Here is a 25,151-nt window from a genome sequence, read left to right on the forward strand (position 1 = left end):
AGGAGCTTAGAACTCCTGGCTGCAATGTACCGGGTTGGGTCTTCTAAGCCTCTTAGCACAAAGGCCTGATGTTTCAATCCTGCAAGCGAATTGCCACCTTTATTTCCAGATTCGCCTCCAAATCCACACGGCTCTCTAGAGACACCGATGGGGATCAGTGTTTGCTTTTCCCGGGTCACGCTCAGCGCTCTCACTTTTCACCTCTGTCCTTCCTTTGCTCTGCCAGAGTGCCAAGGTGAGCCGGAGGCATTAGGATTCACACCTGTGTGTGAACAGCCGAACCGCCGCCCCAGAGGGAAAATACTATTTCTCATAAGTGCTCAGTAATGATAGTCTTTATTGCATCCAAATCTATATCGTGACACATAGTGGAAAGTTTTCGGATTCTACGTGGAAGAGTTGACAAAGGCATGCAGGTGAAAAAGGAAAGGAAACACACACACACACACACACACACACACACACACACACACACACACTCAGAGAGAAAATGTTCTCCATATAAACATAGGGCAAGAGATGGGACCAGAGCGCCAGGCTTTCTGTGGCCAGCGTCGTTCATACTCTTCCAAAATAGCATTAACTTTCTGAAAAATGGAGCATACTGAAAAGGCATCTATCAGGAAAGCGTATTTCTCCAGGAATAATTAGTCAGACTAATTCGTGTTCCAATCTAAGGGGATCGCCGTTCTCCTTTTACAACCGATGTTAAAAGGAGAGAGGAAGAATGTGAGAAAAGGACTTTGATCCTGCGGTTCTGATGTGCTTGGCTGTGCTGACATTTTAGGTGCAGAGAGCTGTTACGTGCTCGCCCCGCCCCGGGGCGGGGGGGGGGGGGGCGGTGAGGGGTTGATTCTTTGGCGTTTTGCAACTGATAAGACCTGAGTGATTTTTCTCAGAAACTGACCTCTTTAAAAGTGTCCAAGTGGTCGTCTTCTCTCTGTAGCTTTAGGACACGAGTGAGGGGACAAAGGATAAAGATGTATTTATTCCTTTGGAGGTATTTGATTGCTTCATTATGTTATCTTTCCATGGAAGTGATTTCATAGCAAGTTTTTTTGCTTTTCTTTTTTTAACGGGAAAAATGCACAAGAGTTGCCGTGGAACCATGAGGCATGGATTCCTGACTGAGGTCTGGATTTGAATTCCAACGACCACAGGACTTATTGATGTGTCTGGATATTCAGGCCTCTGGCAAGGGGCTTAGCAACACATTTCCTGGATTAAGCTAGCGTGAAAGTTCAGTCACACATCAAGTCCATTTTGTCAAGAGAGGGAAATCATTTAGAAGATAAACTCGTTGGTATTACTGCGATGATTAAGTCGCTGGTATTACATAGAAATGGGAGGGCAAACCATGGCCTCAGGCCAGATCCTGCCAGCTGTCTGTTTTTGTCAATAAAGTTTTATTGGCTCACGGCCATGCCTGTTTGTTGATCTATTGTCCCTGTCTGCTCTGGCTCCCCAAGAGCAGGGCTGCTGAATAGCTGTAACCTTCCAGTGTTGCAAGCCCCGAATACTGCCTGCCCTTTGACAAAGAAAGTTGTAGGACCCTTGGATAAGAAGATGAACTAGTTGGTGTTACCTCAGTTTTCTGAATTGTGGCTCCGTCTCTCATTTGCCTACATGTTGGAACAAAGTAGTAGATACACCAAAGGTGATGTGTCTCTAATAAGATCCTCGGGGCGGGGGGAGGAGGAGGGTGGCCAACAAAGCGGCGCCTCTGTTGATGAGAAGAAAAGGCTGTCTGGATTGCAGATGGAAATCAGAACGCCCTAACTTTTCTGTCCATATTTCTGTTTATTTAAAAGTAGCTGTCACTGCCCAAAGAAAAGGATCTCCTTTCCTCTCCAGCTACTTGATAAAAGCCCAGTTTTTATACTTCTAGCTCGATGAAGGTCTTTGGCAAGTTCATTTCTTGCTCAATCACCAAGGATCTTTTGAGACATCGGCAGGCGGTTTCAGTCAAATCCTATTTAGACTGGGCAGAAAAGTTTTCAATCGACACAACCACCAAATAGGCCATGATAAAGAATAAATACCACCCACCCTTGACCTGGGTGAACGTGGGAATGTAATAGAGCTTCGAGCCGAGGGAGAGAGATGATGCTGGAAAATCCACAAAATAAATCGTCTCTTTAAAAAATCACATAGTCCTGGGGATGTGCACTTCTAAGCCCAGCCTTCAATGGAAAAGTACTTAGGGTGCAGTAAGTCGTTTAAACAAAATCAGTGGAAAAACAGGGAGTTTCAGGGAGCAAGAGATCAGGTTTTCTGGGCTCACCACACATCAGGTGATTTAAGCTAAAAATGGCTTAAAGTACTGCAATCACTTGAAATGCCTTACATAAACTGACCAGGAATCTGGGGCATTCGTGCTCAAGACAATTTTCTTCTCCTCAAGATAAGGGGTGGGGAATTAGTCATCCGTTATTTCCAGATAATGTAGTTAACACCTCGTGTAATATTAGCTGGGCTGGGAGCTCTGCTCTCAGGACTGAGATTGTTCCTGCCAGTTTTAATAAGGACTATGTGTATTTTTCAAGTCTGGGTAGCCACTGGTGAGTCATTTCTACAATCTGCCTGCTTTGGGGGTACACTGGGGCAAAAAGGCCCCCCAAACAGCCGTTCAGTTATTAGTTCAGTTATTCATTCATTCACTCATTCATTTATTCATCGCATGGTTACTAAGTACCTCTGTATGCCAGGTCCAGTGCTAAATGCTGGAGAGATGTGTGTGTATAAAATCTCAATTGCAAGGAGCTTATCGTCTGTTGGGATTTGTGGCCTCATCTATATCGTGCAAGAAATGATTTGACAGCTGAAAGAGACGTGAGGTCATACCTGGTAAGGTCTCTGTTGAGCAAGGGAAGGTTTAGGGTGGAAAGATTTCTTTTGAGGCAGCACAGCGATTCAGAAGCACCACCAAAGCTGATCCACGTGGCTCTCTGTTTATGAGGGCAGCCTTCCTCTCACTTCTGTTTCATATACCTTTGATTTCCTGTGTGGGGTCCACCCCCTTTGCTTAATTCTCACTACGAGAGAGACGGAACAGGGAGAAGAACCCATCTATCCCTCTTCACATTTGAATTCCAATCTGCCACTTACTGGCTGTGTGTCCTTGGGCAAGTTGCTTAACCTCTCTGAGCTCCAATTTCCTCATGTGGCTGCAGGACTGAGGTGAAGGATTCAGTGACTGGGGAGAAGGTGAATTAAGGAAAGGTCACCATTTACTCCTTGACCTTCATATCTTTCTGTGACTTTGGCTCATGAATAGTGGGCACAAGTTGGTCTCCGTGGCTGGGAATCACTGAAGGGTTGCGACTTTTCTGCCGTCTCTAGCCTCTCTGATACAGAGTCAAGGCGAATGCTCTCCATTTCTTCTTCTGGTGCTTTCTGCTGGAATCTCAAAATACAGACTAGAAAGCACAGGCTCTAGAATGGGATAGAGCAAAGGTCACATCCTAGTTCTAGTACCCCCGCATAACCATTGCCTACCCACGGGGGCCCTGTAAAGGGGAGGTAAGAGTTAGTGCCTGGGAGGGTTGTAAGAACTCATAGTTGCGAGATTACAAAGCCCAGCCCCTCTTCAGAGGGCTGGAATCTGGGGGGAAGCTGGAGTTGTGTGGCTGAACTTCTAAATGCCTGGACCTGAGCTCACTCTTGCACCTGATCTACAACCTACCACAAAATCCCTGTGGATGTGGCACCTGTTAGTTCTTTACCCGGGACCAGGCTCTGCTGATTTCCTCAGGCCACACCCTCTGCTTAGTAGAGGGCGCAGTCCTTCGGCATCACCCGTTTGCCAGGGGTAAAAGGTGACATCAAGATGCCAAGGGCTTCCATGAGATTGTGTCTCCTCTCCTTCTGGCGTCAGACTCTGGACAATTCTCCAGCTATAGAGAGACAGGAGTCCAGAGGCAGCTGTCAAGCCTATTTCTCCTTCACCCCAAAAATGTCTGCAGGCGACAGCTAACTAACCCCGTGGGCCAGGAGCCTCGCAGCAATCTGCGCCTGGAAAGCACGTTCAGGGGCGAGAGAAAGCTCCCCAGGACCTGCAGAAGCATCCTCTTTAGTTCCTCACCTCCTGTGCTCGAATGGCCCCTGGAGTAACAGGGCACGTGTTTGAACGCCATCTCTGCCACTTCCTAATTGTGTCGACCTGAGCTTGTTTCTTAATCCCTCCGTGCTTCAGTTTTCTGTGAGTGGGGTGCATAGTAACAAATGTGTTTCACAGGGTTTCTTTCTTTATTTCTCTTGGTCGCATTGGGTCTTTGCTGCTGTACGCGGGCTTTCCCTAGTTGCGGCGAGCGGGGGCTGCTCTTCGCTGCGGTGCGCGGGCTTCTCATCGCGGAGGCTTCTCTTGTTGCGGAGCGCGGGCTTCAGTAGTTGTGGCGCACGGGCTTAGTTGCTCCACGGCATGTGGGATCTTCCCGGACCAGGGCTGAAATCCGTGTCCCCTGCACTGGCAGGCGGATTCTTAACCACGGCGCCACCAGGGAAGCCCCTCTTTTACAGAGTTTTTGCGAGGACTAAACGTGTGTGTGTGTGTGTGTGTGTGTGTGTGTGTGTGTGTGTGTGTTGAAACAGACAGAGCAAGCTTAGATCGGTGTCTGGCAAGTCATAAGCAAAATATCAATGTAGCTTTCCCGTGAGTCATAACTTGCAGAGAACAACGGTATCGAAACCATACCAACAATAATTTGGAAAGGAAATAATTTGACCACTCATTGTGTTTATGTAGCAACTGAGTTTTGTTGATTGACTTTTCCTCTGCCCTGCAAAGGATATTTGATCAGATACCCGTTCATCTCTTCAGAAATATTTTGTTAGCTACCTGCTGTGTGCCAGGCACTGGGTTGGGCCAGGGACCCGTGTCAGTGAGGTCGGAGTCTGAGAGCACACACCCAGCTGCGTAAGAGGATTCGGGACGGAGAGTTCACGTCAGGAGAGGTGTCTGGTAGAGACTCACATAGGACGTGACCCTGAAGTTGGTAAAGACGGGAGCCGTCGCCTGCTCCGTATGAGAGCTCTGCTCAGACATCATGTACGGTGCCTCCAGCCTTCACAGGCCTCTTCCTCCCATTCCCAACCTCTGCCCCATCCTCTAAGTTCCCGAGTTCTGCGATGGGAGCTGGCGTGTCGCTCGGAGCCTCCCTCCTCTGTACGCGTCGCTCTGCTGAGTCAGGAGTTCACGCTTCTCCATCTGCTTTCTTTGTCGTCGTTGATGTTTCTCGATCACCGAATGAAACACTTTTTTCCCTTTAGTATACCGGTAATCGAGTTGCTAGAGGGAGGGCCGATAAAAATGCCTGAGTTGAATCTACCACGTCTACACAGGCGCCGCTTTCCCCCACCCCACCCCAAATCTATGCTTCTGGGACCACGACATATCCCCGACACTGAAGGATGAGCAGGGATCACGCAGGCAGAGAGCGTTCATGACAGCTGCCACGGCTTCCACTACGTCCACCCCGCCTTTATCTGCTGAGCGTAACGTGCCAGCTCCGTGTAAATACGCTACACGCACGGCCTGACCTAGTTATCGAAATCCTGCTGCTGCCTGTATACCAGCGACTCAAGTTTACAGATGAGGAAGTGGGCTCAGAGTGGTTAAGTGCGTGTCTCAAAGTCACCCAGCTGTCGTTTCTTGTAGTTTGGGTGCCCCGGGAGGCCAACGCCGCAGCCGAGATAGGCGTGAGGCCCGTGGGGTTGCGCTCTGGGGGTCCACGCCTGGAGGGGAGCAGCGCGGCCAGCAGGATGGGGCCGGGGGGGGGGGGGGACCGAGCTGTGATGGAGGAGCCACAGACACTTCAGCCAGTGCCGAGGAGACGAAAGCCGGGGTGACCCTGCAGAGATGTCCTGGGTTGGGACACAGAGACCAGGCAGTCGTCGGCGTGGCTGCCTCCCGGACTGGATGCGTCCTTGCGCAAGGCAGCTCCCTCTAGCTGAAGGCACTTCCTAAGAAGGGATCCTGCCGTCAGCAGACGGCAGCCCAGCAGCTGGGGAAGTGGGTGCCTCCTGGCTCAGAACACACCACAGTATCCACTATGGTGTCACGGGCTGACTTGCAAGCCATGTCTCTCTCACTTGAGAGTCTGTTCACCTAAGTGGGGCGCAGGACAGAGGGCAGGGAGAAGAGAAGGCTGGAAAGGTAGGTCAGCTCGTCTAAGGTAGGAACTTGTGCCTCGCAAAGGAGCCGGCCCTGCGAGGGGGTAATAGTTACGTCGGGTCGGAGGAGTGCCGTGTTCCTGGGAAGCCATCCAGGTGGTGGTGCACGGACTCCTAGGGCAAAACCAGTTGGCGGGGTTCATCTGATATTCCAGATACACCTGCGTCAGGGACGTCAGTTGAGAAGGACAAGGAAAGGTCATTCTCTTTCCTTTCCTTACGTCACCGGTTTCTGTTTCTTATTTGAAAAATGCTGTTCCTCGCATAGGGAAAAGGTTCGGTTAACGCGGCTGGTAAAGCTGTCTTTGTTGGAAATATTCTCTTTGATCGAGGGGACAGTGACATCACTAAGTTCTCGGACAGATTCTTCTCGGGCAGCGTCATCGTCGGGGGCCTGTTTGTGCGTCCATTCGAGGAAGTGACGAAACCAAAAGCGAGCCTGGGGGTTCGGCACCTTCGCTGAAGTCAGAGGAGTGCGACGTGAACGCACACCGTTCTCTTCTGTGCGCCCTCTCCTGTCGGTGACCAGACCGAACCCAGGGACCCTCACCTTGAGAACACATGCCCTCACTCTACGTTCGGAATAACCGGAGGGTTATCTCCGCTCACGAGGCTTGTGATGCTGGACCAGAGAAGTCAATTCTGAGCCTGTATAAGCCCAGCTTCCATTAACACCTGCAAAATATCAATTCACTGTCCTGAGATGCCCAGTCCCATGAGGGGCCCTGTCCCCTCTTCTCCCTGGTACCCTACCTACCCGGTCTCCTTTCCCTCCTCCCATATCCTTTTTTTTTTTTTTTTTTTAATTGAAGTCTAGTTGATTTACAATGTTGTGCTAATTTCTGCTGTACAGCAGAGTGACTCAGTTATACATATATATTCTTTTTTAAATATTCTTTTCCATTATGGTTTATCCTAGGATACTGAACAGAGTTCTCTGTGCTGCACAGCAGGACCTTGTCGCTCATCCATTCTGTATATAAACGCTCACATCTGCTCCCCCCAACCTCCCGCTCCATCCCTCCCCCAACCCACCCCGTCCCCCTTGGCAACCACCAGTTCGTTCTCTATGTCCGTGTTTCGTAGATGGGTTCATTTGTGTCCTATTCTATCTTATTTCTTTTAATTAATTAATTAATTTATCTTTGCCTGGGTTGGGTCTTTGTTGTGGTGCGCGGGCTTCTCACTATGGTGGCTCCCTCCTCTTGTTGCGGAGCGTGGGCTCTAGGCGTGCGGGCTTCAGTAGTTGGGGCACACGTGCTCAGTAGTTGTGGCTCGTGGGCTCTAGAGCACAGCCTCAGTAGCTGTGGCGCACGGGCTTAGTTGCTCCGCGGCATGTGGGATCTTCCCGGACCAGGGCTCGAACTGGTGTCCCCTGCATCGGCAGGTGGATTCTTAACCACCGTGCCACCAGGGCAGTCCCTGTGTCATATTTTAGATTCCACGTAGAAGTGATATCATATGGTATCTTTCTTTCTGACTTCACTTAGTATGATGATCCCTAGCTGCATCCATGTTGCTGCAAGTGGCATAATTTCATTCTTCTCTTTACGGCTGAGTAGTATTCCACTGTATACCTGTACCACATCTTCTTTATCCATCCCTCTGTTGATGGACATTTTGATTGTCTCCATGTCTTGGCTATTGGGAATAGTGCTGCTTTGAACGTAGGGGTGCGTGTATCTTTTTGGATTAGCGTTTTGTCTGGGTATGTTCCCAGGAGTGGGATTCTCTTCTCCGTGGTACCCTACCTACCTGGTCTCCATTCCCTCCTCCTGTGTCCTCTTAATCCCACCCACAACCCTGGAGGGTCCCAGATCCCGTGTCCCTAAATGAGAGACCTCTTGAAGGAAGGTGGGTCTCTTTGTCATCATATATGGATTCCACTTGTTGTACAAAGGACCTAAGGCAACAAGTGTGCTGTTTTCAAGGTTGCTGAACTCATAGGGAGCACAGTTGCCAGTGAGCCAGGGAAATCCTGAGGTCTGGAGTCAGGCCGATCTGGGTTTGGCTCCTGGCACTACATTCAAGTATTAGCTACGTCTTCTTGTGGAAAGATCTACATCTACTATGAAGATTGTGCAAAATCTTGACCTCCAGATGTGCAAGAATAGTCCTGCGGCCCTTGGATGGTGAGCATATCCCCATTTAGCCTGGCTCCAGTGCTCACGGTAGGGTCTGGAGTCCAAGTGATTGGGCTCAGCCTCTGACTCTGCCACCTTTGCCCCTTGACCGTTGCCTCTGTGGGCTTCAGGACGCTACCTGTAGCTGGGGAGAGTGGTTGCAAAGTGTGGACGCTCCCTGGAAGCATTAGAGGCACAGGCATCCCTTAGCTTGAGGGATGCTCGTGACAGTCAGAACTTAATGAACAGGAATGATCTGTTCCTCGGTCTTTTCCCTTGCTTGAGCCTCAGTTTCCCTGTAAATAAAATGGGGAGAATGATGCCTCCACAGGGCTCCGGCAAGAATTCAGCAACATCTGTAGGGCTTAGCACCCAGAAAGTGCGAGAGGAGGTATCCATGCCCCGTGTGGGATTCATACGTTAGGGGGCTGCCTCGTAAAGTCATTCGATGAGGCATCCAGAGGGCACAGATGGTAGAGGACAGGTTTTTCATCCACCTCGACAGTTTGACGGTCAGCTACACCACTGGCTGTATCCCCGCTGCCGCCTGGCTTGGTAGCTACTAACTTATTTATGCATCTTCCGTTTCACGAGCCAGGCAAGTGTGAGAGGAGGAATCCCACCAGGTGTGGCAGCCAGAGCGGGGGAAGACAAAGCAGACTAAGGTGTCCCTCGGTGACCCCCGTGGTCCTGAGGTCGGCATTTCTCTGAACGGCGAGGGCAGGAGAGTGTGACTGCAGTTGGCTGGTGGCGAGCCCGCCCTGGTGGGATGCAGCCAGACAGCCCACAGACGCCCAACCGTAAACCCGAGCGCTGGCGGCTTCCAAGAGCTCCCCTTTGCACGAGAAGCATTTTGCAGAAGAGGAACAGGGCAGGGGAGGGGCGTCGGACCCCTTCTGGGGTATTGTCCAAAGCCACACGCAGGCAGAAATGGTGCCCCCAGACCAGGGGACGCTGGACCAGCAGCCAGGGGTCGGAGGACCAAGACGTGGAGCTCGGAGACGAGGAAGAAGGTCCCCGAGGCTCTGTGGACAGGGGCATGGCCGGGCAGGGAATAGGTACCTAGCGCGATGGGGCTGCGTTTGCATGTTTACGCATAATCCCAGGTGGGAGCAGGCATTAGCCATGAACGAGAACAGGGGCTTTGAAGCAAGACAGACTCAGTGTGGATCTCGGCTCCATCACGTCCCAGGCACCCGGCTGTGAGTCACCTCACCTCCCTTACAGCCTCGACAGTAACCGCCGCCCGGTGCGGCGGTCGTGAGGGTCCGCGGTAATAGTGGGTCCTCGGCACGGGGCAGGCGCTCGGGAACCAGCCGCCGTTCCCGCGATCAGTGCCGCCTTGTTGGCTGTTACAGTCCGGGCCGGACTAACCCTCCCCAAGGCGGCTGTCAGGTCTCATACGCACCCGGCCAAGGCACGAAGGACTCAGGGTGGGCTTGGCAGGGAGATGATTAAGGGGCTGGAAGGCCACTGGTGTGACGGTGCCTGGATGGACTGGGCAATGGCTCAAGGGGAGGCGCTGGGGCCGGTGACCGGCGAGTTTCTAGGGGGAACGCGGCAAGGAGGACGGTGTGCAGCCTTCGTCTCTCCCGGGGTTCGAAGGGAAAGCGGGAGAGGTGGGTCGGCTGGGAGGCGAATTCCTGACCAACGGAGACGCTTTTGCACCCGGAGTTAGGAAGCAGCGCGGGGTTGCTGCGTGGGCCGCCTGGGCTCCCTTGCGAAATCGTCGGGATTGGGCGGAAGTTGTCTTTTAGCTGCTAAAACTCGGACTGTGGCCCTTGGCACCGCTCGAAGGGGGGAGTCTGAGCGGGAGGACGGGTCCGGCCGCCCAGTCGCCGGCAGCCCTCGCCTCCTGCCTGTGACCGCATCCAACCGCAGGCGGCTGGTTGGTTTTCACCGCGCGTGCCTCCCACGCAGCCTGCCCGCCCCCCGCTCGCAGAGAGAGGTTTGGGTCCAAATCACAGGCATTGTCAACGTGCGGTGTGTGTGTGTGTGGGGGGGTGCATCAGTATTTCTGAACCCGGTGGCACGTTTTCAGTGAGTGAGAATAACCCTGCGTCTTCAGGAGCTGCATTAGAATCAAAAGCCAAATTAAATAGCCACCAGGTGAATGGGTACAAATTTACATCCACTCATACACGGGTCACTTTTGCTGTTGAGCTAATTGATTTCTGGGCTCTGAGCTGGAGGCCCCAAGATCGGCCTGCCTGGTGGGAAGAGTGTGAGGAAACCAGTTTGCATGCTTTGAGGCAAAAATTCAACCCGTGGGATAAGAGAGACAGGGTGAATTGACCCTCCAAAAGGTGTAACAGAGATGCATCGGGGCCCATCATAGAAGCAGCACTGGAGCCAGCTGGGCATGGATTTCAAAGAGGATGTCACCACTTACCAGGTGGTGGACGTTAGGCCAGTCCAGACCACTCCTGTGCCTCGGTCTTCTCCTCTGTAAAATGGGGCCACTACCCCACAGGGATGGAGCCATGTATTTTTCTAACATTTTATTACAAAAGTTTTCAAATAGAAAATTTGAAATTTGAAAGGTGTGGCAACCACCCATCTACCCAACACCTAGATTCTACATTTGTGCTGCACTTTTTTAAAATTTCATTTTTATTTTATACTGGAGGATGGTTGATTCACAATGTAGTGTTAGTTTCAGGTGTACAGCTAAGTGATTCAGTTATACATAGTCATATAAACATTCTTTTTCAGAATCTCTTCCCATGTAGGTTATTACAGAATAGTGAGTAGAGTTCCCTGTGCTATACAGTAGGTCCTTGTTGATTATCTATTTTATATATAGTGATATGTATCTGTTAATCCCAAACTCCTAATTTACCCCTTCCCCTCACATTTCCCCTTTGGTAACCATAAGTTTGTTTCTGAAGTCTGTGAGTCTGTTTCTGTTTTGTGGGTAAGTTTGTATCATTTTTTTTTTAGATGCCACATATAAATGATATCACGTGGTCTCTGGCTTTCTCTGTCTTACTTCACTTAGTATGATAATCTGTAGTTGCATCCATGTGGCTGCCAATGGTATCACTTCATTCTTTTTCATGGCTGAGTAGTATTCCATTGTATATATGTACCACATCTTCTTTATCCGTTCCTCTGTTGATGGACATTTAGGTTGTTTCCAGGTCTTGGCTGTTGTAAATAGTGCTGCCCTGAATGTTGGGGTGCATGTTATCTTTTTGAATTCTGGTTTTCTCCAGATACATGCCCAGGAGTGGGATTGCTGGATTATATGGCAGCTCTGTTTTTAGTTTTTTAAGGAATACTGCACTTAAACAAAAAGCAACCACTGCACCTGCTCCCTTCTCAGTCTGTCCACCCCTTGTTAGGAATCATTGCCCAGGGATATTGGGAGATTGAGAGTAGATATGTATGAAGGGCCAGGGCAGGGGGCAGGGTCTGGAATTTTACAGTGCTTAATACATGACTGTGGCTGTCGTTCAGATGTCAGTGCCCCAGTTTCGTGGATGTGAACTTGGTTCTGGTTGCTGTGGTCAGGGGAGTGGAAAAGCAGTGGAATCCATGGCTAGCATGGTACCCAGAGATGCTGGGTAAAGATTGGTGAGAAAAGTGACCGCCTCTTGAATTTTTTGCTTAGAAGGTAGAAATGTCCACACACACACCCCCCCCTACTTTTAAGTCCCTCAAATGAAGGACAGATGAGCTATTTTGGTCCGTATGCTTCCTCCTTCAAATGTTTAGGACTTGTAGCCAAGATTGAAGTAGTATCTATGGTGTACTCAGGAAATCTCCAAATGTTACAACCAGTCTTCCCAAGAACCCGGTGAAGGGGCTGTTACCATGTCCATTTCGTAGATGGGGAGACCGAGGCTCAGCGCCTTGTCACAGAGCTGCCAGGTGGCCAAGTCGGGACTCGAATTCACGTGTCTCAGACTTCGGCTCCTGGGCCTTTAGCACCGTGCCACCCTGCCACCCGATCTGCAGAAATACCCAGATCTTTCCTCTTACCACTCCGTATTCTCATTTCTCTTCACCACTCAAGGGATGATACTGATTCTTGTTCAGCTGAGGTTAGAAAGGTTCTCTCCCATCCGCAGGTGACTGCGGGGGGCCTTTTAAAAAGGGGAAAGTACAGGCAGTCAGGGCTGCTGCTTCGCTCGCTCTATGGGGAACCGGCTTGCATTTGTACAGGACGCCAGAGCTGGCTCACTTTTCTAAAGCCCTAACTTTGCAGCATTCTTCAAGGGCCCCAGAGAGGTCCTTGTGCCATGAAATTTAGTTTGGAAACTTCAATAAAAAAGTCCCGAAGGAAACTGTCAATTAACGCATTTACACCGAAGCATCGTACTTGGGAAAAACACCTTCAAAAGCCAACGCTGTTTTCCAACCATTAACAAGTTTACCTGCAGCTTGGTTTCCATAGATACCTGAGGTAATGGCCTCCTTCCCCTCACTGAAGAGTGAGCGTCGCTTGATTTCTTTCTTTTTACCTTAGCCTTTCATACTTTTCCCCTCCATCCCCATTTATGAAAACGAAAGATAACTAAAGTGAAACCTGGCAGTGAGATTTGTCTGAGGAAGAGTTTGGTTTTTAAGGTCGAGGGTCTTCATACGGCCTCTGCAAATATAGTGTTGCTACATACAAGGCAGAAATGGAGACTTTTCAGTTGATCAAATGAGTTCCCCATCAAACACATAAACGTATTCGACAGGGAAAGGGTGATGGTCTGTTGAAGAGTTTACTGAGCTTTGGGTGTAGGGAAGAGGTGTTTGTAAATAAAGTTTTATTGGAACACAGCCATGTTCACTGGGGTATGTGTTGTCTCTGGCTGTTTTCAGAACAACAGTGGCAGGTCTGAGTAGTTGTGAGTAGATGTGACGGAGACCATAGGGCCTACAGAGCCTCAAAGATTTCCTCTGTCACCCTTTGCAGAAAAAGTTTACTTACTGACGCCTTGGTATACAGGAAAGAATTGGCGTTTGAGGGACATTGAATGGTTTTGTCACTTTAGGCTCACGCTCATCTTGCTGTGACTCAGTTTCTGCATCTTTGAAATGGGAGTGACTGACAGGGTCCTTTTGTCAAGCCTCGAGTCCTGTGCTTGGTACGTAGTAGGGGAACAATAGATAGATAGATAGGGAATTATTATTTTTACTCCCGATTCTTTCAATAGAAAAACCCAAAGACGCCTACCTGAAGATTCTAGAAGTCGTTTAGAGAAACCAAAGGAAAGTGTGTAAAAACCCAAACCACATTCGTTCAGCCACTGTTCCTGGGTCTGGTGGATGCCCAGGTGTCCCTTTCCTGGCAGTAGGTGAGGGACCCTAAGTGGGGGGCCCTGTTGAGAGAGAGGAGAAGGCAAACAAAAGAAACCACAAGTCTAGGAAGAAATCTTTAATTTCTATTCAGCTTTCAAGAGTTTGAGAGAGGTGGGGTGTTTTTTTTTTTTCCTTTTAACAAACCACTTCAAGTACATGCCTTCAGATTATAAAAGTACCTGAAATCGCCTAGAATATCAGCATGCAGAGCTTGTTAGTATTTACACGTATTTACATAAGGAAGCAAGAGAAAGATCTACAGGTATTTACAGTCTACACAGGAGAAGAGAAAGGCGGCCTAATTGTATTTCCTAAAATACAGTAGATGATGAGTAGTCAGCACATGCATATTTAGAGAATATTTGCACGACAGAATGCAATTTTTAAAAAAGACATACCTTTGTAACTTTCTATGCTAAGGTGTTGCATAATCAAGGTAACGCTGTGTGTGTGTGTGTTTTGTTTCTAGTCTATTCGCACCAAGTGCTTTAAAATGTTCCCTTACACCGAGGCAGAATTATTTACCCTGACAATTAAAGCAACAGCATACGTGATCATTTCCCACTAACTAGCCACACGCTGCCGGTGAATGAAGCAGCTACTGTTTCTCCTCTACCCATCGACCGCTGTGACGAGATCTGTCTGTGCAAAGGCGGTGCCTAAGCCCTCCCCATTAATGATGGAAGTAGTATAAATGAGACGCCCTCCGCAGTATGTTCTAAATGAAATATCAACAGGCCGGCGTCTTTGAGCCCGAGAAATGATCCGTCGCAGAGAGCCCTCTATGAAAAGGCACAAACCTAACGCAGACGAGCTTGACTTGAAACAGTGTGGCCGGACAAGGAGGGCGGAGGGCGGCGTGCCTGTGAGATCCGATCGTTGCAGACTCCGTTCTCTTAATTCGCTGCTGAACGAGTTAAGAGTTCGTGAATCTCTTACCACGAGGCCATGATAAAACCCTGTGGGTTTTATCCCCCCATCACCGGTGCCTTTTCGGTACTAGGTCGGAGACTCTCTCTGTGTCCTAGGCGTAAAGGAACCGTCCCGCTTAACAATGGCAACAGACAGCTTGCTTGTTCGGGGTTCGCCTGCCCACAGAAATGGCCAGCTCTACGGTTTTCTAAAAGAGCCAGCGTGGCAGGCCAACTCGGTGGTGCGATTCTGTACAGAAGGGAAGGGGGGCGGGGGGAAGCTGTCTGTTTCACTTGCACTGGGAAGATTCGCTTTGCGCCGTTATATTACAACCGAACCCATTCATTCTGCCTGGCGATAACTTTGAAGGGTTGTTTCAGTATACATGGCAAATACAGAGGCATACATTTATATACAGTATACAGAGCTAGCTAGAACCAAGGTTAAGGAAGTGAAAACGGTTCAAGTGAACGCAAGCTAAATGCCTTCTTTGAGCTCTGAGGGACACTCAGTCGTCCGTCGGCACTAGTGTCCTGGTGGCCGGGTTGGAATATTTCAGGAATGGGCCATCGGCTTTGTCCCAGGTGGAAGGATGATGCTTATTTTGGCGGCACGCTTCTAAGATCCTTCTCCATAGCCATTTCAAACTAACCCGTGGAAGGGTGGATACCCCAGGGCAGTTTTCCGGCCCAGCAAGACAACTCCCTACTTGAAAAGCAAGGTGCACCCCCTCCACCCCCCCAGGCAGCCTCGGCACAGCCTGCCCAGGGAATGCGTTCATGGATCTAACGGAGATGTCACTGCAGCTGTAACAACGTCTTCTCTTATTTTGAACGAGACCGTCCCTCCAGCCCAATCACTTCTAGAGCATCTTTGGCACAAAAGGAAGGTAGAACGGGCACGAATGATGTCACCCACCTGGGCTGTACTTAGCCATTCCTTTTCCCTTCCCCCCGTGGGAGGACAGCCACTCCGCCAGAGCACGTCCAGAAGCAACAGCAGGTCTCAGGACCATGAAATGATGCTAAATGTTCCACCGTCACTCTTCTGAGACCGGCCATCAACCTGTCATGGAAGCCCTGCCACGTTTATGGCAAGAATTCTGGAACACAAAGGGGGTATGAAAAGGAAGGGCCTCATTCACGTCAAGGGAGAGTTCAGCCGACTGAAAACACAGTCTAAGCAGAAATCCTCTGGAGCCCTGCTCTCCAGAACAAACATGGCTCTGGACCCCTCTGGATGGTCGGGAGTGTCTGCCTACCCCTCCCCCAAACCTAAGGCCAGCAAAGACAGAGAGGCTCTTCTGCCTTTAAGAGTCCTTTCCAGCTTTCCATCCGGAACCCACTGGGCCTGGTCCTACAAAGGTCTCTCAGAGCATCACAGCCACCGTCCTCCTGACTTTGCAACTCAATCTCTTAAAACTGCTTGATGGTCTTGCTGGAGATTCGTGGCTTCTGTCAAGGAGACTAGCATGGTCTTTGTAGCCTGAGGTGGATTTGGGGGCATAACATTTGGGGTGCCTCAAGTGCAAATAAGAAAACCTGCATGTCAGCGTGATTCGCTCCCAGCGAAGGCGTGCGCACATCTGCTCTGTGAAAGCTCTGTCCCACGTGTGCCCCTCAAGCACCTCTCACTCCAACTGCCATCTCCTCTGTGGGGCTGTGTCCTGTACCAGGACCCGCTGCACTGATGATGGTGATGCCCTGGCATATCCCACGGCTTAGCTCTCCTTCAGAGCAACTGCCATCGCACCCTGTGTCCCAGAGTCCTACCCAGGGAATGGCCCTCCTTTACCTGCCACGGGAGAGACAGTCAGCTGAAAAGGAACCTCTGGGGCTTTCCACGTACGTGATCCTCGAGCAAAGAAACTCTTTGCCTGAGGCAGCAGATAAATACCCTAACACATGGTGGTAGGATAGGTACACATTCTGTTCCATCAGGCTAAGATCTTCATGTGATCTAAATGGATTCTCCAGAACATTCTCGAAGACTCTTCCAGCCTCCTCAGTTAAAAACAAATATCCGCTTTCCTGACGCTCTTCACTTTTTCTACTTGAGAAATTGAGCGGATTTCCCTTCTGTAATAATAAATGCTAAGAACAGCCTGTGAGTTAGCAAAACTCCCGAGGGCTATGAAGAAAGTTATATTCCTCTATCTACAAGAAGTACTGGCAGGTACCTAAGCCTATATTCTTTGGCGCCTTTGTAGGAATCACTTCTCAGGAACTTGCAGGAATTAATTTCTCAGGAATTAAGTGGGGGAGGGCAGGAGAGGGAGGTGGATAAGTGTCCTCTGCACACCTGATGTAACATGTCACATACTGTGCTCCAAAAGGCCATATTCATTGTACACGTGTGTGAATTTATAAGATGGAGGTTGCTCGGGGTTTCGCTGGTTTGCATGTGGTTCCGTTCAAAGTCGATCGTCCAAGAGGAGCAGGTTCACAGCTGGTCGCATCTGGCCCCTGGAGGCGGCATTTTGAATCAGGTGCTGGTTTTGTTAAGGGTCACTTGCCATTGGACCTTTTGAGGTGGCGCTGGGTCTTCATGGTTGTTAATCCAAATGGATATAATTTACATTTAGTTCACTGCCTGAACCAACAACGGGAAAATCTCCTCCCAGCATTTCTCAGGTGAGCACATGACAGCCCGTTTTTTAAAAATTAAAACGTACAGCCCATCCATTTAGTTGCCGTGGCCAGACGTGGCCTGGCTGAGAAGGGAAGGAGGACTGCTCCCAAGGTAGCTTCCTCCGGACGGGAGACACAGGGAACGGGCAGCCTGCAAATCTGTGTCGCAAGTTTGGGAAGGAGGTTCTGTACTGCATCTGGCACGGATTCCGGAGGGGCCATCTGTGTGATGACCTGTGTGGCTTTGGACGAGTTGCTTTTGAGCTCTGGCCCTAAGTAGGCCTTCCTGTCAATGGGGGTAATGATCGTCCCTGGCTGGTAGAGCTGTGTGCGCGTTAGAAGTATGGTGCTTCCACAGCCTTCTGCGGAGTGCCCGAGGCACGGCAAGCCCTCAGCAGATGCTGGCCATCGCCACCACCTACACAGTCCCCGTATGCAGCGACTCACTAGAAGCGCTCGAGCGTGCGGAGGAAAAGGGTCCTCGGGAGGCACGTTCCCTGGCACCTCCCGTCTCGCATCATTTTGGCGGAAGTCGGTGTGTTACTGATTCGCGCTCATCCCACACCCAGGCAGGAGGGCCAGGGGTTGGCTGTGGCCACACGAGCAGGGACGCCGTTGAGCCTCACGCCCGCAGAAGCTGCACTGCTCTATGAACTAACACACAGAATACGTGGCTCGCCTGTCGGCTGAAAAGCTTGTTCTCAGATGGTGAGTAGGGAACGCGTAACCTTTCGGAGCAGCTTGCTTTGTTTTTTTTCTCTCAAATCGGAGATTTCAGCCGTCCTACTCTGCTGAGGAACAGCTGTGCTCCAAGCACCGCAGTCTCAGCAGATGAACTCTGAGACGCCGCGTCGCACGTTTCCAGTAGGGTAGCTGAAAACTGGCTTTGGGGAGGGTTACTGGGAGACACGGAGAGACTGAGAGGGCGGCCATCTGTCCCGCCAACGACACCTGCAGTCACCGCCCCATCTCCAGCAAGGCTCCGGGATAAATGATTCTGCTGCACTCGCCGGGGCGTTGCATCAGTTCTGCATTTGGAAATTGTTTGCTTTGCCTCACAGACCCCAGATGAGTTAACAGGGAAAAGCTCAGAGGGTTCGAAGAGGCACCTGTCTTCTCTTCCTGTGACACCTGCAAACTTCTTTGTCCCGGGAATTCAGCGGTCATCACTGCCCGCTTCCAGAAGGGAAGTTCTCCTTCCCTGCCCTTGGGGTTCCAAGTCCAGTGTAAGTTCTGTGCTGCTTCCCTGACTCAACTCCACTTTCTGCACAGCTTGCTTCACTCAACATTTGCTGTGCAGTGTCCTGATACCGACGTGTCTGTAGGAAAGCAATCGTAGAACATCTGCTACTCTCAAAATCACTGGATACACAGATATCCCACGGTAGTGCGTCTACGTTTTTATGTGTCTCAGAGTTAAATCTATTTTAAGACAGGAATTTATTCTTTCTTTTTGAAAGCAGCATGCATTTTAAAAGTAGAGAAACCTGAAAACGAAACATAATGGTGTACCATGTGTCCTTATTAAAACGTAAGTTATATTAGAGTACCTACCACTGCATTACAAATATTAACATGTGGGTGCATTTTTCCTTAAGCCTAGACTGTTGATCAGAAACCCCTGTACCTTTCTCTTGCAAAGAGTCAATATTCATTAGGAGTCCGGCGGACAGCTGCAAATAGAGTGCTAGTGGTCATCAAGTCGATGTTGATGAAGTGTGGCTACGTCGCCGTTTCAGCCCAACCGAGGGCTGTGGAGGGATGGATGATTTAGATCTCAGGGCCCCGACGGTAAATGAACAGTACCTGCTTTCTAAACCCCACCTTTCTGTACTTGGAGCCTGTGCTGCTCATCTGACAAATGATTTCTGAAAGAGAATGATGAACCCCCTTATCACCCAGATGCTCTTAACTTAAGCCCAAACAGGAATCCCGGGTAATTTTACAGACGCGATAAAGATTGATGGCGTAGTTCTCCTCTGGCAGCTTGCAAACGTTTGACCAAATCAGAAACGGCGTTCAGGCGCGATTAAAGATCCTACCGGGCCTCCCAGAAATCCTCAGCCCCGTGTGATCCACGCCCCGACTCACCGCCGCTGCTCCAGGACAGAGGCGCCGCCCCAGTTCCCACCATCAGCGACGGCCTGCAACCTCCAGGCTTCCCGGGAATTTGTTCTTAAAAAAAAAAAAAAAAATCACTGAGGGGAACCCACAGCTCCAGCTGGTGTTTATGTGTCGAGATATTGCTGTTATCTTATCACGATGGACAGTACGCAGTGGTGTCAACCAGCAAGGCAGATATTTTATAACAGAGCTGCTGGGCTCTTTCACTTTTTCTGGATTACGGACTGAGGTGCCCCCAACGTGGCATGAAAGTCATTGGATGGTGATGAGAGTGCCCTTTAAAACTTTTTCTTCTATCAGTTTAAACATGTTTTATCTTGTATCAGCAGTACCAGCTTATTTCCTAATGTGGCTCTATCTCAATCTGGTGATAGGCCGAAAAGCTGATGAGCCCCAAATCAGAACCTGTTATTAAACCGTCATCCCGTCCGATCCTAAAAGATGTCACTCAGAGGGTGCCATGGGTGCAGCTGAAAAGAGCATCCCTGAGAGGCCGAAAGGGTCGTGGGCTTGGGACGAAAAGACGCGGTCACCACCTCACGGTCCAGTCTTCCTTTGCCAGACGTACACGGGTGATCTTCGGAGTGGAAGAGGTGCCCCGCTGTACGCGTTCTTCTACAGAGTCAGCACCGCTGGTGATGAGATTGAAATTGTGTATCACCCTGAGCCTAGTGGCAAAGGAATCCAAGCCGGCTCTTGATAACAGACTGGGCTTCACTCAACTTTACGGTTTTCAGCACGGTGGCCAAGTGGTGGTTTACGGGAAATGAGGTCGACGGCAACTGCTTTCACATTCCGTGGAGGGAAAATGCTTGCCCCCCCGGCTCCCTCATCAACTGGACTCTGCATCAATGCAAGCGCAGAATTTCTCTGCAAGAATACCATTGCAACAATGCAAGACAGTGCAGCGTGGTATCATTTTAGAAGGTCAGAGAGGCAAAAGATTACACTGGGTTTCGAAGAATTCCGTTTGTTGCTTTCCCAAGTGGCCAACTTTGATCTCTTCTCAGGACTGGTGGGAGCTGTGAGAGGCCAGTTTGCTGTGACGTATGGATGCTAATACTGTCACCGCTCTGGGGTGGGGTTGAGGGAGCCTCGATTCAGAGAGGAGCTGACTGGCTTCTCGCACCACTCGAGAGCTGATGCCAAGGGCCCTGACCACTCTTTGGTGGTCTGGGCAGTTGCAAGGTGAAATGGAAATCGAAAACAGATATCCAGAAAATTATTCAAAACACCATCTCCACCTGACATCTGCTAAGAATTGAGGCCAAGGTGTGAGATTTGCTTGGGTTGGCGAGATGAGCATCTCAACTCTTCCATTTGTCTTTAGAGGTGCTTTTCCTGCCTTTTTTTCCCCCACATGGGACGCAGGGGAGTCAGATAAGCCCCTGGAACTTCGTTAGAGAAAAGCGCTAATAAGCTAAGGGTTATCAGGAATAATACTAGTTCAGTGAAAGGAAATTTGGATGACACGGGCTCATGTCCATGAGACCCGAGCCACACACATCAATTTGAAAAGAAACAGGGGAACCCAAGAAGATAAACCATTGGCTGTTTGGGGATTGGCATGGGTGACAGGGCTGGAGAAATAACACAGCGATTACTATTTCGTTACAGCCAAGTCATGTCAGGGGTTCAAATTTTGGACCAGAGGGTCTTGTCCAATACAGTCAAGCAGCCCGTTCTGATATCAGAACTCAGGTATCCCATTCCCACTCCACGCCCCCCTCCTCTGCACAAGCACGTCACGTCAATGTATGTGACCATTTGGTTTTCAGACAAATTCAATAAACGTCCCCCCGCCCCCCTGCAACAAAAACCCCACGTCTACTTTATAGCACTTTCCTCAAACGATAATACCTTCAGACCTTGATGCTCAGAATGACCTTTGGCTCCCGATGGTTTATACGAAACCACCATGGTGAATGCAAACCAAACCCTATGCGGGTGGGGGGTGGGGTGCTCTCCAGTAAGCTCTCTGCTTGGGCACAATTTAAACCCTGTAGGGGGAGAAAAAGAGTAAGCTTTTGGGTGGGGACGGAAACTCATTTCCCTCTCAATCAGACGTCCTTAATGTTTTCCTAACGGTGACCTTATCCCCAGTTATCTTTCTCCATTCTCCTCTCCCTCCCACCCCCCTTCTCTATCAGCTGATAATTAGTTGATGCAGCAAATAAATAATCATAAGACGCCAGATAAACTGTATTGGTTTTAAATGAGAGCCGTGCCGACGGTGTCTCCCTATGAACACCAGCCTATTATTTTTAATTACGGCTTGCAAAGCAAAGAGATTTCCTGCCCTCTCTCCAGCATCCCTGACAGTATCCTGTCAGCCCGGATGATATGGTGCCCCATCGGCACACACATCCCTAGCCACAAGGCCAAGTGCTACTCAAAAGGTCAATCGGAAGTGATCAGTTGCACTCATTACAACGTGCATCTCGAAGGGGGCTGAGAGGACGTGGCGTCCCCAAGCCACTGTCCCATTGCACGTATGGGCTGAATATGCCACTTACAAAAAGGTTTCCAGGATAAGGATAAACTCACAAACGTGTCCTGTGTCTGCATGAGGCATGTGTGAGGGTGGAGAATATGTGCATACGTGTGTCTCAAACATTTTCACACAGCATCACAAACCCTTCCTCTAGCAGCCCCGTGGGCAACGGATAAGGAAAAATCTGGCACCGGTCCCGCTTGGATTTCTACCTGATGGGCCGTGATTAGAGTGGTCGGTTTAGTTCCGAGAGAAGTTCCTAGAAACTTCTCGGTGCCAAATGACATCGTGCGTTGAGAAGTCAGGAAGTTGCATGAATCTGTTCTCGCGTGTTCAAAAGGATCCCATCTTCTTCCCGGTGCTCAGAAGAGACACCTGATGTGCTTAACTGATGGACGCGTCTGTTTTCAAAGCCCCTTCCTGTATGAGGTGTGAAAAGTCACTCTGGCTTTACGGGCGGAGTTTGTGAACTCGTTCTCCCAGGATGGTCCCATCCTACCTTTTACAGTCACGTGCGTTGAGTGCAGTACCCTCGGCCGTGCTGAGACCCAGGTGCATCTGGACCAGGTGGGGGGGAGACTCTCGGTCATTCCCAGTTAGAAGAAAGTCATTCCATCACCTCTTTTCTTTAAAAAAAAAAAAAAAACAACGTTCCGTGGTCTTTGTTCTTTGCTTTTCCAGCAACAAGGAGCCGCCACCACCGTCTACTGTGCCGCCGCTCCAGAACTGGAGGGTCTGGGAGGGATGTACTTCAACAACTGCTGCCGCTGCATGCCCTCGACGGAAGCCCAGAGCGAAGACACGGCCCGGGCCCTGTGGGCGCTCAGCGAGAGGCTGATCCAGGAAGGACTTGGCAGCCCGTCCGGCTAAGCGGGCGCTCGGCAAGGATCGGCACGCATGCCCCCCACGCGCCAGCGCTCGGGCGTAACTGCCAACGCTGGACCCCTTCCACCTTATCGTCCCGGGGCTTTTCCAAGTCCCTCCGACCCAGATCCGCCAGAGTCAAGCATGTAAGAGTCGTCACAACAGAGCGCAAAATGTTAGGTACCAATGGGAAGCAGGGAATTCTGGGGGGTAAAGGAACGACACGTCTCTCCTGGGGCTGGGTTAGGCTCGGGCCCCTCTGCTCCCCTGGTGATGGCCTGTTTGAAAGGGAAGCTTAGTTGCGCGGTAGGTTCTTCGCCTCACGGTAGAAGCACGAGCCATTCTCACGGTGTTAGGACAGCCCAGGGCCCCACTCCCCCGCCCCAGGCACAGCCTCCGCGGCCACACTGTAGCCAGGAGCTGGCTTCTTCTTATTTAGGGAAGAGAAAAGCCAGTGTTTATCCTGCGCTGCACTCATCCAGGAGATAACCGTTTCCTTCAGCCTGATCAAGTCGGAGTGGGCTTGGCAACTACTGGAGAGAGGACCCTCTGAACCTTGCTCCAGCCGAGACGGAGGTGACACTTAGAAATGGGTGGGATAGACACAATTACTGGGTCGCCAAGTACCGGTCCACCGACTCCCTGGCCAAAGCTATACAAAAGGTCCTTTAGCGATTATAACAAACAAATTTTGCAAATCACTCCCTAGATACCTTGACAGGCAGGAAAGGAAGTCTTGCACCCTTACAGGATATTTGGGGGACGGGGGATAAAAAGCCGTTCCCCCCATTCTTCACTCACAGTTTCGGGAAACAACACCATCGCGGAGGTTCACCGCCCCTCAGTGTGTCTGTTCAGCATCCTGCCTCCATGTCCTCTCGTTCCTCTCACCCTACGCTTAATAAAACAACATGCTTGAAGAGTATCACCTGAAGTTGTTTGTCTTGTTCCTTTAAATGTTTGTTTCAGTTTTGTTTTTTGTCTTGTTTTGTTTTTTTAGAAAAGCAATCTAGAGGAAAAATAAAGCGCTTCTTGTAGACGCCAGGAAAACACCATTCTCGTTTCTTCTCTGAGTTTTGTTTTGTTTTTGTGCTTTGCGGCTGTCTGTGGGCCGAGTTGTCTCACGCAATTAGCATGCCAGCATCGTATTTTCTGTTGAAGAGAGAAAGAAAAAGAAAGATGACTGTCACTTAATTTCACCTAAAGAGGTTTTGTTATCAGGCATCGCGGGTCATTTCAGTCCCCCGGTGGTTTGTTCCCCCCGTAACTACCAAGTTCTCGGTGATTAGAAACCGTCTCCGCTTAGGAGAACGGCGGGGGGTTTGGAGGCCCTTCCCTACTCGTCCTGCTATCACTTACACTGTGGTTTCCAGGCCATTCCTGCAGGGGTGTAAGAAAGGCCACTTTGGCAAGGTGGAGAGAAAGCTTTTGCTGAAATACCAGGAAGGTGGGGGCAGAGGGGGTGTGGCACTGTTCCTCCTCTTGACAGTGGCAGCTGCAGCCCAGACAACGTCATGAATTTCTGGGCCTCTGACTCTGTGGCCAGTCAAACACCAGTGCTTTTCCACTGGTCCACGGCCTGGCTACGTCCTCCCATCTGGCTATATTCGCCCTTCACAAAATGCTTATTGTCACAGCGCCTTTCAAACCACGCATCAGATAATGTCACTTTTCGGGTCCAGACCCTCCAGTGCTTCTGCGGTAGACTATTTGCAAACGCGGCCACTGTAATTCTCCTCCCAGGCTCCACCCCTTGGGTGGTCCTCTCTCTAACTCTGGCCTTGGCCACATGACTTGCTTTGGCCAATTTAAAATGTGCCTGTGCACTGGGCTTGCCCCTTCTTGCTGCTCTTTGGAATCCCGCAACCACCATCCTATGAACGGGCCTGGGTTAACCCGCTGGACAATGTGAGCCACACGGAGGCTCCCCCAACGGACAGCGGACAGCAGATGTGCAGGCGAGGCCGTCCCAGACCCTGTAGCCCCAGCCGAGCCAACCCAGATGAGACGAAATACCCCAGCCCACCCAGAGAACTGCAAAAAATGTAAGTTTGTCATGTTAACCCACAACGTTTCAGGATTACTTGTTACATAGCAAACACTAACCGATACAACTGCTCATCTCACTGACTAAAGGCCAAATTTTTTTTTTTTTTTTTTACCATAGCCAAGGAATTCTCCCATAATCTGGTCCACAGCAGACTTTCTGATTTCATGTTCTAGCATCTTCTCTTCACTCACTACATTTAGCCACACTAGCCTTCTTGTTCTCCTGAAATAAGCCAAGCAACCTCGCTACTCAAGGACTTTGTACTTGCTGTTGCCTCTGCTGAATTGCTTTTCTGCCAGCGACCTGCATGGCTTCTTCCCACACTGCATTCTGGTTTCTCCCTTTCTGATGAGGGGACATTCTGGCCACTGCATTCACAGTGCCACCCCATCTGTCCACCCCTCCCCTTTATTTTTCTCCACACTGCTTAATACTATTGGACAAGTTATATGTCTATCTATTTACTATTTTCTCTCTCCACCTCC

The 25,151-nt window shown here is 50.1% G+C and overlaps 2 protein-coding genes across 4 annotated transcripts in view; one reads left to right on the plus strand and one right to left on the minus strand.

Annotated features, from left to right (window-relative positions):
- Nucleotides 1-23,544, plus strand: part of WWOX (WW domain containing oxidoreductase) — a 964,720-nt gene extending 941,176 nt beyond the window's left edge. For all 3 annotated transcript variants that reach the window (XM_059045971.2, XM_059045973.2, XM_067020400.1), the window contains one exon: nucleotides 22,434-23,544. In XM_059045971.2, the coding sequence (XP_058901954.1) occupies nucleotides 22,434-22,622 (189 nt within the window). In that variant the 3' untranslated portion in view covers nucleotides 22,623-23,544. The remainder of the gene's footprint in view (nucleotides 1-22,433) is intronic.
- The window catches only part of MAF (MAF bZIP transcription factor), a 362,091-nt gene continuing 359,375 nt past the window's right edge, over nucleotides 22,436-25,151 (minus strand). Inside the window, exon 2 of the mRNA XM_067020404.1 lies at nucleotides 22,436-23,768. Coding sequence (XP_066876505.1) covers nucleotides 23,738-23,768 — 31 coding nt within the window. The 3' untranslated portion in view covers nucleotides 22,436-23,737. The remainder of the gene's footprint in view (nucleotides 23,769-25,151) is intronic.

This window comes from Kogia breviceps, chromosome 18 (assembly GCF_026419965.1).
Source record: "Kogia breviceps isolate mKogBre1 chromosome 18, mKogBre1 haplotype 1, whole genome shotgun sequence".
Classification (NCBI taxonomy): domain Eukaryota; kingdom Metazoa; phylum Chordata; class Mammalia; order Artiodactyla; family Physeteridae; genus Kogia; species Kogia breviceps.